The 13,400-nt window shown below is 39.0% G+C and overlaps 3 protein-coding genes across 7 annotated transcripts; 2 read left to right on the top strand and 1 right to left on the bottom strand.

Moving 5' to 3' along the window:
- The first annotated feature begins 20 nt into the window (after positions 1-20).
- LOC117649800 (retinoblastoma-binding protein 5 homolog) lies at positions 21-2,852 on the top strand. The gene is made up of 11 exons (XM_034392872.1): positions 21-192; positions 426-451; positions 534-706; positions 781-898; positions 979-1,089; positions 1,164-1,345; positions 1,438-1,557; positions 1,678-1,831; positions 1,905-2,117; positions 2,233-2,503; positions 2,589-2,852. The coding sequence occupies exons 1-11, from the start codon at positions 174-176 to the stop codon at positions 2,693-2,695; spliced, it is 1,494 nt and encodes a 497-aa protein (XP_034248763.1). The 5' UTR covers positions 21-173; the 3' UTR covers positions 2,696-2,852.
- Positions 2,853-3,303: 451 nt separating this feature from the next.
- LOC117649803 (myotrophin) lies at positions 3,304-5,806 on the bottom strand. Its single transcript, XM_034392875.1, has 4 exons — positions 5,582-5,806; positions 5,244-5,354; positions 5,068-5,151; positions 3,304-4,999 (listed from the first exon to the last, which is right to left on the bottom strand). Exons 1-4 carry the CDS (start codon positions 5,648-5,650, stop codon positions 4,913-4,915), a joined length of 351 nt encoding a protein of 116 aa, XP_034248766.1. The 5' UTR covers positions 5,651-5,806; the 3' UTR covers positions 3,304-4,912.
- A 261-nt stretch (positions 5,807-6,067) lies between these two features.
- LOC117649799 (F-box only protein 28) lies at positions 6,068-11,874 on the top strand. Of its 5 annotated transcripts, none has more exons than XM_034392867.1 (8): positions 6,068-6,475; positions 8,153-8,519; positions 8,600-8,848; positions 8,950-9,148; positions 9,268-9,400; positions 9,499-9,655; positions 9,744-9,921; positions 10,001-10,329. In XM_034392867.1, exons 2-8 carry the CDS (start codon positions 8,175-8,177, stop codon positions 10,327-10,329), a joined length of 1,590 nt encoding a protein of 529 aa, XP_034248758.1. In that variant the 5' UTR covers positions 6,068-6,475; positions 8,153-8,174. The 5 variants fall into 5 exon arrangements, with proteins under 5 accessions (XP_034248758.1, XP_034248760.1, XP_034248761.1 ...); XM_034392869.1 differs by lacking the exon at positions 6,068-6,475 and adding an exon at positions 6,482-6,709; XM_034392870.1 differs by lacking the exon at positions 6,068-6,475 and adding an exon at positions 6,731-6,873.
- Positions 11,875-13,400: the final 1,526 nt, after the last annotated feature.

Here is a 13,400-nt window from a genome sequence, read left to right as displayed (position 1 = left end):
AACTAAAAACTAGCCTCGTGCGATGCGTCAGCTGCAGAACGCAGACGAGAAATCGGAGGGCTCCAACTCGGTGTTTACCTTTTAGTATTTTGAGAGCCCGACCATTTAAGTCCCTTCTTCCTTGACTTTTTCACTTATTCTTTGTATTGTAATGATAGTGCTTGGTTTCCAAAATGAATCTCGAACTGTTAGGTGAGTGAAGTGACAGCGATTTACCGGTCTAGTTTCGCTAGGTTATGGAGATAGATTTGTTTTCATTTTTGTTTATATACAATTTGCGATTGTTGTCATTTGTGTAAAGTTTGAATGAATGGATTGTGAATGAACCTTGAGTCAGAATTTTTGTTTCATGCCCCAAGCATGAGTAAAATCATTATAAGTTACCAAATGCCTTTAATAACTTTTGTGACTTGTTCCTTTTCCAGAGTCGTTTGGTCAAAACTATCCTGAGGTGAGCTTTCCCTCTTGCTTTGATTTCCACTTCCTTTTTGTGAGGAGAGCATAATGTCATACTGTCTTTTGTTGGAAAACAGGAATTTGATGGTACCTTGGACTGCATTTCGCTGGCTGTAACATGTCAATTTAACAAGAGAGGCACCCTCCTTGCTGTCGGTTGTAATGATGGCAGGATAGTTGTGTGGGACTTCCTGACACGTGGGATTGCCAAAATAATATGTGCCCATGTACATCCTGTTTGTTCTTTGAGGTACTTCCCCATATTCTTGAGGCCTTTCCTTTCATTAGGAATCTTCCTTCACTAATCACTTAACTATTTTACAGTTGGTCTAGAAGTGGGCACAAACTGCTAAGTGCTTCTACTGACAACAATGTCTGTATTTGGGATGTCTTAACAGGAGAATGTGAACAAAAGTATAGATTCCCCTTACCAATATTGAAGGTAGATGTAACGTTGATATTTTCTAATCTCCAGTTTTTATCCAGACTACTGATATTTTTGATCCCATGCTTTTGTTTCAGGTTCAGTTCCATCCTCGAAACGACCGTCAGTTTCTTGTGTGTCCTATGCGTCATGCTGCTGTATTGGTGGAAGTTGATGGAGAACATAAAGTTGTTCCCTTAGACGATGAGGTTTGTATCCTTGGCCTTTGCTCACTATGTATTGTTATTTCTCATTTGAAGAGCTCTTGAATGGAATTTTTCAGTCGGATCTAAATATTGCTGCTGCATTGGATCGGAGGGGTCAGTATCTTTATGTTGGCAACTCAAAAGGTAGAATGCAAGTCTTTCAACTCCCAGAGCTTACACTGAAAGCATCATTTAAAGTTACCCAAGCAACAACTAGTGCTACCGCAATCAAAAGTATTGAATTTGCACGTCGAGGAGAGTGAGTAAAAACTTTCAGTACCAGTTATTTTTATTTAAATTTCAATACAAAGCTGTGAAAAATTGAATGCAATACTTAATTCATCTTTTCAGTGTATTTTTAGTTAACACTGCTGATCGTGTCATCAGAGTTTATGAAACAAAGCAAGTACTTTCATGTGGTAAGGATGGAGAGCCAGAACCTCTTCAGAAACTTCAGGATCTTGTGAACAAGTAAGGGTCTTCTTCTAGAACTATCTCTGTCACACTTAGGCTCAATAAATTATTTGTCATTAAAATCAAATCAAAGAGAACTATGAACATGTGAAAAATGTTGTTTGCTCCTTCCTCTAGAATGATGTGGAAAAAATGCTGTTTTTCTGGTGATGGAGAGTACATATGTGGAGGATCTGCTCGTCAACATGCTTTGTATATTTGGGAAAAGAGTGTCGGAAACCTTGTCAAAATTCTTCATGGTACCAAAGGGGAAATGTTGCTTGATGTTGTGGTAAGCTAATGAGGCAGCTTATCAGTCAGCCATACAATTGAGCAATCTAATAATGGGTTAATTTTTATTCCAGTGGCATCCTGTCCGACCGATTATAGCTTCGATTTCTAGTGGAGTGGTGTCTATTTGGGCTCAGAATCAAGTTGAAAATTGGTCAGCATTTGCACCTGACTTTAAGGAATTAGATGAGAATGTGGAGTATGAAGAAAGAGAATCAGAGTTTGATTTAAGTGATGAAGACAAATCAGTGGAAATGGGACCCGAAAAGCAAGAGGAGGATTTAGAGGTAGTTTAAAAATAATTTTTCACTTATTTATTGTTATTATTATTATTTATAATGTATCTTATTTTGTCATGGAAGAGTTCATAGTTTACTCTATTCTCATATTTTTTCCCAAAAGGTTGATGTCACCACTGTAGACAGAGTTGCTGCCCTGTGTAGCTCAGATGAGGAGACAGAAGACATGGTTTCACTTCAGTTCCTCCCAATTTCCCCTGAAGTAGAAGATCCAGAGGATGGAGCCGCAACTGGTGCTGTAGCTCCTGGTGGTGGTGCTGGAGGTGCTCAAGACAGTGATAAGCAACGCAGCAAAGAGAATGATTCACCAATCTCTGCAAAAAAAAGAAAATACAAAACTTATGAAATAAAATTGGATGGTGCTTCCAAAGATGGTAAGACTTTTTACTAATTATGAGAATGCGATGTTGGCTTCTTAACCATTCTTATTATTTCTTTATTTGTAATTTTCTTCCCTAGAAATACATCCCCTTATCAGTAATAGAACAAAGGACAAACCTCCGGCAGGGGGAAAAAAGGGAAGTGGAAGACCTCGCAATGAAGACCGTAAGCGTATGGGTAAATAATATGTTGATGCCCAAGAGTGTTGTGCTCTCATGCACTGAAGAAAATGAACTTATTTGTGATTCAACCGGATTTAAAAACAAAGAAAGTGAATTCAGATCCGATGACTTTTCCTTTCATGTTTGCTTAAAGAAGAGAATAAATTATGGCTATTTTAGTCTTGTTTGACTCTTTCCACTCAATTGTAAACCTAAAACCCACAAGATGCAAGGGAAGAATTTTTTTCTGAATGTCTGTCAGCACTAATACTACTCCCTACAGAGTTATATAACGAATTTCAACTTTTTAGCTCAACTGGGTTGCCAGTGGTGAGCCAGAATGTTAATTGGGGATCCATTTACTTCACAAGACAAAGTGAGAATTCAGCATTACTTTTTACTGGCCTTGGAAAACAAATTTTTACATCAGAGCAGAATGGGCTAGACATTGCAGTGCATGCTGTCTAGACGCATTCTGATGTGTTCCCACTTTGTGTTAAAGGGGAAAGCGGAGGGGAGCAGTTGTGTCAGTAGGTCAATGAATACCAGCTTCTTTCCAAAGCCAAAACACAAACAAATTCTTCTTGAAATTTTCTTATAACCGAGGTAAAGGTGAGGAAGAAAACCATCCAGACAATTTCATTTTTTTAATGGAATACATCTTTTAGTTCACATAATAGTCAAACTGTTATCACAATTAAACCTTAATTTGCAAATCTAGTGAAGGATATTGCTGGTGCAAACTGTTGCAATAGCAATTCAGTAAATGGAATTCCATCTATACCATTGCTACAATTTATATTGCTTAAAGTATGAACCATTTATTGTTACTTTTTTAAATTATAAACTTTGGCCTAAAGCATGATCAGACACATTACTCAGTGATTCACTTTTATCACGTCTCACTCGACATACAAACTTATGTCAGTATCAAAGAGCTTTATGAATCTTATGCAACAACTGTGTCTTGCTAAAACGTTACTGATAAGTTTGAGACTGAGTCAATATTGCTATTACAAATTTTACTAAGTGGGTAAAAAAATAGTGTCACAAACTATTCTCATGTGCTTTAAAATACTTCTTCTCCCTCTTCACCTCACAAATTGCAAAGCTACCTTACCTAGGTAATTTGCACATGCCGATCTTGATCCTATCTGCACAAGAACTTAATACTGTAAATCTTCATTACAAACATCTACCCTTTACCATTTCAAAATTAGTTCATAGGATAAATAGAAAGAACAAAGCATAATCATACATCAGTCCTCCTTACCACTACTAGTGCCAGCCTAAGGATACTGAGTTTACTGTAGAAAATGTGAATAAAAGAAAACTGCAGTTCATGACACCAATGAGTGATAATAATTGAGTGCCAACAACTAGTAACTTTAATGATTATGTCTAAATATCAAAACGTGCCACATGCTACGAAACATAACTACTAGAATAATAAAATTAAAATAAATACATGAACTACATGTAAGTAAAAGAAAAAAAAGTGGAGAAGCCATTACAAATAAAACTGACAATTACAGAAATGACTAAGATGCCTAATCAAGAAGCAGAAAATAGTTGGTGTAAGTTCCTGGCTTAAACTTTAACAATTTGAGCATTTATTTTTATTTTTAGACCAAGGAGAGAAATGATGAGCCAAATGCTTTCATCAAAAAATTGAAGGAAGTAAAATGACTGACGAGCATAATAATTTAAATGCTCTTGAACACAAGAAAAACTCATCGCCAACCAGAACCAGACTGGGCATGGGCATACACAACTCCCACCAGTAATAAAACTGTCAAACATCAGTTTTAAAATGACATTTAAAAAATTAAGGAAAGAACCTTTTAGAGATGTGCAAAACAAGCCTTTTCAAATACTTGCAGATTTGCACCGAGCAAAAAAAATTTTCACTTATGAATCAGGCAAAACTATGAAATAATATAATTTTAAAGTACGAACTGTAAGATCTATGGTCTAAGTGTTTTATTTTATGTTATACAATTTGCATGAATTCTGCATTACGGCAGAGCTGCTGACATATCCATACCATTAGTAAGATACTCAAAGTTAAGATCCATTTAAAGTTTTGAAAGAATATCACAATGCTTCTGGCTTGGCACACTATCAGACACACAAAGCTAGGGTTACATCATAAATTAGATTTTTTTTCTCCATTGTTTTTTTTTTCTTTTCATTCCTGTTTGAAAAGTAGATGATTATATTTTAGTCCCCTCCTTCTTGTCATTTTAAGAGTTGTTTAATCTCTTCCTTTTCTGCAGCATTATAGTATGGGGTTCCATCAGGTGTTGTTCCTTCTTTAGATGCTCCCTGATGAGATGAGAAAAAAATTGAAATACATAAAAGTAGAAGATGATGAAGTCGTAAAAATCACTTACTTCTGCCAGCAGCAGTTTGACACAACTGGTGTGCCCCTCCCAGACTGCAGCCAACAAGACAGTAATCCCATGTTTATCTTTGGCCTGAGGCAGAGATCAAAACAAAACAAGATCATTAACAAACTACAAATCAGAGTCTTTGACGTCCTAAATAACTTACTACTGAACTAACTTACGTTAACATCAGCTCCCTTCGAAACAAGATACCTTATCACATCTTCTTGCCCATAATCAGCAGCATAATGAATTGGAGCTCTGCCGTCAATATCCTTGTTCACATCAATCTCCTGCAATAAAAATGTAATGTGATCCTTTACAGGTACAAACTATAAGCAAAGAGACAAAGTCTTAGGTAATTAAAGCGTTTTCAGAACAAGTGGAAAGCATGGTTTAAAAATATGTGAGCAAAGCAGAATCTAACGCCCCCAAGCAAATAAAATACCACGGTCTACTTCGAATGATTGCTGATCCGTAGCATCAGAAGACGTCTGTTTATGCTTTTGTCTGCACCTACCTTCTTCTCAACAATCTCCTTCACCTGGTCCATGTCGCCGTTCTTAATTCCCCACACGAGTTCACTCATTGTTACTCTCACTGCTCTCACAATAATGACAAATGTGGAAAGTTGGGCAAATTTCTAGAAAAAGCCGGTGTTTTAACAGCGTCAGTTAGACACTTGCTTAATGACTTCCATTTGACGGCTGTGGTTTTAGGTTATGTTCCGTCGGAAGCACCCCGCCTTCTACAAACTCCACGACAATGGCGGCTACTAGCGCGAAAATTCAAATAATGAAATTGGTGTGACAGAAGCTTTGTTGCAGTTCAGACACCAACAACCCCCAGATATGCTCCCATTTTGAATAAGTACTGTCTCCTCTGTTCATTTAACAGCATGATCCGCGAAATAACTCAACATTTGAGGAGCGTTGTGGACCTGAAGCACAGTTGCGAGCCGTTCGAGTGCGACTTCGTGCATAGCGCCATCTCTCTCCTTCTCTCTGCGACCGACGTCCGACCGAGCGGATCGACGTCGGATGGAGAGCGCCTGCCGTATTTGTTTTCTTAGTTTTATTGTACCAAATCCAATCCTAGATTTTTAACCCAAATATTAGATTTTGTTCAAACTGAACGTGTTCCGAAAAGAATGTATTGAATGATCAGATTAGGCTTGTTGACGAGCATCCCTCGTTCCTGCTCTGCATCATGCGCGTGAAGTCGTGAATTTTAGGACGGTTATTGCATAATTTCGTAATATTCGTTCGCACCTGAGTCTGTTTCGTCTAAGTAAATTGCTTTACAAGTTTTAACCACTATCGGGTGGATTTTCATGACAATTCTGGCAACATTCTCCCATATACATTTATTTTTAGTGACTTTCACTTCACAGGGACCCTGCTCAACAAACGCAGTGAGTATCGTAGAGTGTTAGTTCTCAAAATATTTTTCTCAACAATTTAGATTGTCAGCGCTCAAAGTGAAGTTCGTTTCGTTAAGAAATCAGCAGGTTTTCTATCAAAATTTTCATTTATTTGAGTAGTTTGCACGGTTTTATTTAGTAAACGATTTAAAAAACTGGGGAACTTTGGAACCGTCCGAACTGCAGCGTCACTGGTTCGCAGCGCTTATAATTTTTAAAACATTGGTAAGTTGTGTTGATAAAATTACCGTGAGTAGAACGCGACTTTCTATGCAAAGTGGTGAAGCCCTGGTTATCTAAGGACTGCGGGTGTTTGTGAAAGGACGCCTATCAAATAGGTCTGCTAGGGACAAGGACATCCAGATAAGGAAGCGACCTGTCCCTTTGAGGTTAGTGTGTGTTGGAATATACGCGTGCCTCTGGAGGCGGATTGTCTTTGTTTCCCAACCTTGCCCACAACGTGCTAGTTTAATTTTGAGAGTATTTTGTCGTAATTCGTTTTCTCTAATGAAAGGCACATCATAAACGACCAACGTTGACAAGTCGAGTAGTTCGATTCTTGGCCGCTACGCGGATGGTGGCGCCAGTGTAGGATGCGATGTTGAGAACGAGAACCAGTATCCAGATTTTTGGTCTAGTTGTTCCTCTACATCTTGGGAATTCCTCCACTGAGTTCCCTTATTGTATTTAGTGGTGCACAATTGGATCTGTTGTGTGCCTCTCCCCGTTTTTCGTCTTCTTTTAAATTCTATGATGTGGCGTTAATGTCGGGTGCAGTTTACTGACGTGCAGGGTAAGGAAAGCCATCACTCTGGCCCAATTTTCTCTTTGGCAAAACGAACTGAGATCCTCACTTTGGTCGCATTTTGCCGTGTCGCTCATACAACCACGTCCCAAGCTTCTGAAATTTGTCGTCGTGTAGGAAGTAGAACGTGGCTTGAAGGACTCATTCGTGGACGCCATGCGTTGCATGCGTTCCCGACGAGGCCTCGTCCGTTCGGGCCAAATTTCGTAAATGTAGGTTACAGTTTTCCCCTCTCAAGTTTCGATTGGGCAGAATTTTTACTGTCGTATTCACACGAATCTTCACCATTAACTGCAGCCTTAACAGTTTGGTCCACTTTTTATTGAAATTTGTTGACAAAGTTACTTATTCATTGGGACCTTAACACTAACTGCAAATTTTCTCTGAATTTTCTGTTGTTTTTTTGTTGTGTTTTAAAAAGATTTTTTTCCTCTTGTTTGTGTCTTAGAAATGTAGTGAAATATTTGCTGTTTCTTAAATGGCCCATAATGATAGCATTTTCAAGCATGTTGAGAAATATGCAAGCAAGGTTGGAGAAAGGGCCTGCCTCACTTTTCCCAATACTTCTTGAGTAATTTCTCTATTTTAAGCTGAGCCCTATTTATTGTAAGATATAGGTCAATATTAACTTAGAATCCAATTTTCGTACTACTTAAGATGATAATGTTTTCGTGTGTATAATTTTAGTTTGAGCCAAAGTCACATATATTGTCTTTTTTTAAAGATTTTTTTTCTATCTTTCTCACGCACTTCTTCCCTTTTTCATTGTTTGAGACTGCTTATCAGTTGTAGTCCTGAGGTTATTTTGTTCTTTGATATTTATGATTGCTCATCGAGTATTGTGTCAACTCTTATGTCTGCAGGTGACCTGTACCAGTTCATGCAATGGTCTCAACAAGACAGTCTTGTAATGGGAGTGGAGGAGAAAACAATGAAGCAAGTACCTCAAACTTATCATGGTCCAGAAGCCGGTCAACAGGCTCTGCTTGTGCCTATGATGGGCTAAATGCCTTGAGTCTAAGTAGCCTCTCCCAAGCTAGTGGGAGTGGCACTGGCAGTATTAGTAGCATAGGGAGTGTCCAGAGCCTGTGCAGCTCTGCAAGCAGTAGTGGTGTCAGCAGTGCAAGTTCGGTCATTGTCGAACCTCTGAACCTGCTGGATATGCCCCCTGAAATCCTCGAGAAAATATTTTCATACGTGGGGTACCATTCTGTTGCTCAGCTGAGACTGGTATGTATATCCTTCTGTTAACTTGCTTATCTTGAAGACTGTTGCCTTAAGCTACATCAAACTTTCACTGTCAATTTTAGGTATGCAAGCAGATGGATGCTGTGTGCTGCAACATCCTGAATTCAACTTTCCATCGTCTTCAAAACATGATGCTGAACCGATTTCAAGCCATCAGAGCGAAAATGCCCCGGCGCGAGTCCGCCCGGCGACACCACCCTCTTGCACTTGAGTCGGATATTGTGGAAACACTGCACATGAGACTCACTCTATTGCAGATGACCTTTGGGAAGCATATTGAAAGGAAGCACTGTTGTTTCTTTGCTGGAGAGGTGAGAGCTTTACCTTTTTGCTTTGTTATGGTGGTAACATCACAGTATCTTATACAAATCATGCTGTTACTAATTTTTTGAATGTTTTTTTGTTTTTTCAGATTTTGGATGAAGTCTTTCGCATTTTACATTACTTGAAAAACACACCTAAATTGTCACGCCCATACAAGGTCACAGATGAACTATTTGATCTGTCGACTATGGCAATGGAATATTTTAAAGAGCATATTGAACCAACTCTTCCTGAGATTTCCTGTTTTGGTACTGATTTTTTGGACTTCTCTTCTGGCTCTTTTTCACGTAAGTACTTGAGCAGCATACATCAGCCCCAAAACTTCTCAATTCTGTTAGTGTTGTTTATTTTACCTGTAGTATTAGTTTTTGAATAGTGATTGCATTTTCCAATCTTTTATTTTCAGGTAAAGATGATAATGCGTTGGTACCTTACTCAATGGTGCCCTCTCCAGAAATGGATAACCTTCTAGAACCCGTGCCTCAGTCCAACATGGTCTTGAGGAAAAGGATTCGTAAAATTAAGCAAGGAATGAAGAGGTACCCATATATTTTCCATGCATTTTTTATAACTATTTATACTTGGATAACTTATAATGGACAATTTTTCTAATGATTGTATTTTCTTTGCTCACTAGGTACAACAATCAGCTAGGAGCTCTGAAGAGGGAAATACGGACTTGCAAAAGTAAGATGGGCGAACAACAGAAATTACTGTTGGATTATGCCACACGTCTGGACGAAAATGACAAAAAAAGTGAAGAGACCTCTCGGAAATTCAGCACTTTGCTTCAGGTAAAACATCCTACTAGAAGCAATATTTCCCCTTGTGCTTGCTTTTTTTTTTGTTGGTGTGTTTCAACTTAATATGTTTTCTGTGCAGGAACTGAACAAGTGCAAAACTGAACTTCAATTTTGGCGCTCAAAGGCCCCAGCCAACCCCCCTCTGTGCCAGAATTGTGGCACTGCCATTCCTGTTGTGCCTGGAGATGACATGAAGGCTCTGGCAAATCAAGGTGTCCTTGAAGGCTTATTGGCATCCCCTGCTCCTGTAGATGGGGGTAAGCAAGCAAAACAAGAAAATCTTGTAAATATTTTCATCTTTTGGTCATTACTGATAAAAATATTCCTTTTTTTTAGTTGATCCATTCCATGGATTGTGTGGTGTTGAAGAAGCATGCTGTCTTGGACGTCCTGTACTCAGCTTGCCTACAGGGCAAGGTTCTATCCTGGGGACCTGCCCAGACTTGCAACTGCCAGGATCAAGTGGTTCCACAGCCACCCCTCCAAGCACAACTACTTCAGCACCAACATCTTCAGCTACCTCAACTTCTCCTGAAACATCACAACCAGCTAGAGTTGCTACAAAAAGAAAATCCAGCAGTGCTGGTCAGTTTGCCATTGCAACTAAGGTTCGTCGGGCCGCTCATTTGAAGTCACGTGCCAGCAAGCGAGCAAACAAGGTATAATATTTAAGAGTAGCTTAAGCAAATTTAGACTGGATTTTCAGCAGATTGGGCGTGTGTGTCAAATTTTGTTGGTGTCTTTCTTAATTTTGTTTTTTTTTTTATTTTGATTATTATTTTCTCTTATTGTCGTGTATTTATTAAAGCTTATGACAGAATGAAATGGTCCTGTGGGGCACTGTTAATATATTCCCATCGAAGTGATTTCAAAAAAAAATTGAACTTAAACTTTAGTTTAGGCAATTTGATTAAAATCCTAGGTTTTCATTATTTTCCCCCTACCCCTTTCCTTGATGAGGAGCCCAGGATGTTGTTAAGGCAGAGCTGGGACCAAATTCAAGTCAAGTTACCCTGTATTATATGGTTTTAAGAAATTCAGCAGTGATGTAGTGTAAAAAATAAAAATAAAAAAATATTGCAAGCGTAAAGCCAAATAGGTGTTTTGGCTCTAAGAGCTTGTCAACTAGATTAGAATGTTGACAAATGTAAATAGTTTTATGAATTTGTGCTCTTCAGAGATCGAAATGTGACACTCTTCTCATATATTAGAGTTAGAACTTAGATAAACTATTTGTTAGAGTGGAAGAACATATCTTCCACTCTTATTTTAAATTTTGCAAGTTCTAAATGATCTTGCTCTGTACTATTCTTTCAGACTTTGTGAGATACCACAATCATCAACTGAACTTGGTTTTTGTTTTGTTTTATTCATGAATTTGTCTTCCTGAGAATCTGCCTGTATTGTTAATAGTTTTTCTGACTTGCTTAGCTCACATAATGCCAGCAATTCAGCTTATTCATTATCCTAGTGAATTTAATCAGCTTTGAAAATTTCGTATCTTGCAAGTTAAGCAATAAGGAACTATCTTACCTTATGGGGACACAGAGTGACAATTTTTAGATGAACTTTTTTTTTTTTCTTCCTTGATTGCATATATCAGACATTGTACCTTCTAAATTTTGTAGGTCATTTTGGAGTTCTGAGCTAATGTAGTACCCAGTAACTACAAATGTTTTGTATTTGAACCACTCTTACCATAATCTGGTAGTGTTTATTAAATACACCATAGTCGCAGAGTTGTCCTGTTCATCGCGTAATTTGTATCAAACATGACTAAGTGCATTTGTTTAGGGATCAGTCAAAAAAAGAAGTTAAACATGTAGTAAATATTGTACATAAAATATAATTCTACATTTTGTTGTTTCATTCCACTGATGAATATTTGTGCTGAACTTAAGATAAAATTTATTAGATTTCATGAACGATGTCTTTTATCCACCAGACTAGCTGTTAGTTAATCTGTGCTATGTACTTTTATTTTGATCTTTTGAGATCTTCCAATTATTTTTCAAATGTTTGGTTCATGTAATCTACTCGAGATTTTATTGATTTTAACACTAAGCAAAGGAGCAAACATTTTTGTAACAGTTCATTAGTAGTACTGAGTTTTTGTCATCCATTTGGTATGAAATGTTCATAATCACTTCTATAATTTTGTATAAAGGGCATTTCAATGTTTAAATTTTATTAAATGTATTTAAATTGAACTTGAAACATTTTAAAGTTTACATTATTACACCTCGTGCTTCCCATTTCCACATCACTCAAGTGACATTTCTTGTATTTCCCGCTGTACCAAAGGTGGGATGAAGAGACAAGAACAACCCTAGACGCGGCACAGAGACATTTTAGGTCTCCCGATATCTTACTGCCATCCAAACCGTGCGGCTGGACCGTGCGATCACATACTCAGAGTGGCACTGTGGTTTAGATGCTCGGCCCGAACGTTCTCTCGCGCGGACGCGGACAGTCTCTCTCGCCGCTTTGACTAGTCTGTCAGAATCTGTTTTCAGGTGCCGAATGAGGCACAGTTCACTTCTGCAATTTGTAGCACCTGAGCACCATCTGGTGGTTTTCGGGGACCTCTGAAGTTGTTGAACTTAGAGAGCCCTTTTCAAGTTCGTCGCGAGCAAATACAAGAGTGAGAATTGAGAGCGACCGGGAGCACAACTCCTGCAGCGCCCCCTTACGGTCCTTACGGTGACGGGCTCCAGCTGAACGCAGAAACAAAGGCTGTCAGGCGCTCGCTTCACATGCGAGTTCTCCCGCTGCACTCCCTGGAGCGAAATCTAGGGACCCTCTCTGTACAGGACGGAAAGGGCCGACCGCGAATGAACCAACTACACACTTGAGAGCAATAATGCTCACAGACTAGTCAAAACGGCGACCCACACTGCCACCGCGAGAGAACGGCATTAGAGTCCAAGCAGCCGGCGCCGGACAGGTAGGCAACTTTGTCAGCTCCAGTACGCCCTCTTTTGGATGCTCAATTTCTCATCAGCTATCGCGTCGTCTGCTAGCGGCTCTGTCGTTCCGTTCCGTGTTGTGCAAGCGTTTGTTAAGGTTCACACTGCCATTTTCGACCCCAACCGGCTGTTTAGCAACGTTTTCCTTATGCAGGCTGGTGGTCAGGCTGGTCTTGGTGTTAGGATAGCTGCAGCCGTCACTCTTCTCGGTGGCTCGCTCTTTTGGATGAACATGTTGGCATACAGTAAGTAGGTTATGTTTTCTATGAGTGTCCATTTTCGACCTTTTGGGGCCTTGTTCATTTTAACCGTGTCTCTTTTTACTTTTGCAGGGGAGAAGTCCCTAGATAAAAAGTACCCCACCGTTACGAGGCCGGCGAAACAAGATGGTGATTTCCCAGATAAATGGGAAAGGAAATATTGACGCACTATATGAAACAAACTATTTTTTTTTACTTATTTAATGAGGTGAGGAGTTGAAATTGGCTGTGTAAATAAATGAATTGTAAGTTTCATTGCTGTATTTATTGAGAACAAATGTAATTTGTTTAATCCATCAAAGCAAAGTTCATTCCTGACTATCTCCTAGTTCGCAAATTGATATTCCAAGAATACAATAGTGTGTTAAAATGATTGTTGGGGTAAACGGAAAGAAATGTCAATGTCACCACAATGGCGGGAAGCGGCGGGGCTCAGTACGTCGCAACCCGCAGGGCAACCCCGCGGCCCGTACCCTCAACAATCGTTTGAAATTAAAACAACAGGAA

Source organism: Thrips palmi, unplaced genomic scaffold (genome assembly GCF_012932325.1).
Source record: "Thrips palmi isolate BJ-2018 unplaced genomic scaffold, TpBJ-2018v1 HiC_scaffold_4, whole genome shotgun sequence".
Classification (NCBI taxonomy): Eukaryota; Metazoa; Arthropoda; class Insecta; order Thysanoptera; family Thripidae; genus Thrips; species Thrips palmi.
Note: the sequence above shows the minus strand (reverse complement) of the source record. Positions and strands in the feature narration are given on the sequence as shown.

Coding starts and splice junctions, on each gene's coding strand:
- LOC117649800 (XM_034392872.1), top strand. Junction 707..780: donor CATCCTGTTTGTTCTTTGAG/GTACTTCCCCAT, acceptor ACTATTTTACAG/TTGGTCTAGAAGTGGGCACA. Junction 1,090..1,163: donor TTGTTCCCTTAGACGATGAG/GTTTGTATCCTT, acceptor GGAATTTTTCAG/TCGGATCTAAATATTGCTGC.
- LOC117649803 (XM_034392875.1), bottom strand. CDS start 5,650: ATGAGTGAACTCGTGTGGGGAATTAAGAACGGCGACATGGACCAGGTG. Junction 5,355..5,581: donor AGGAGATTGTTGAGAAGAAG/GTAGGTGCAGAC, acceptor TTTTTATTGCAG/GAGATTGATGTGAACAAGGA. Junction 5,152..5,243: donor CGAAGGGAGCTGATGTTAAC/GTAAGTTAGTTC, acceptor TCTCTGCCTCAG/GCCAAAGATAAACATGGGAT.
- LOC117649799 (XM_034392871.1), top strand. CDS start 8,175: ATGGTCTCAACAAGACAGTCTTGTAATGGGAGTGGAGGAGAAAACAAT. Junction 9,401..9,498: donor ATTAAGCAAGGAATGAAGAG/GTACCCATATAT, acceptor TTTGCTCACTAG/GTACAACAATCAGCTAGGAG. Junction 9,922..10,000: donor CCCTGCTCCTGTAGATGGGG/GTAAGCAAGCAA, acceptor CCTTTTTTTTAG/TTGATCCATTCCATGGATTG.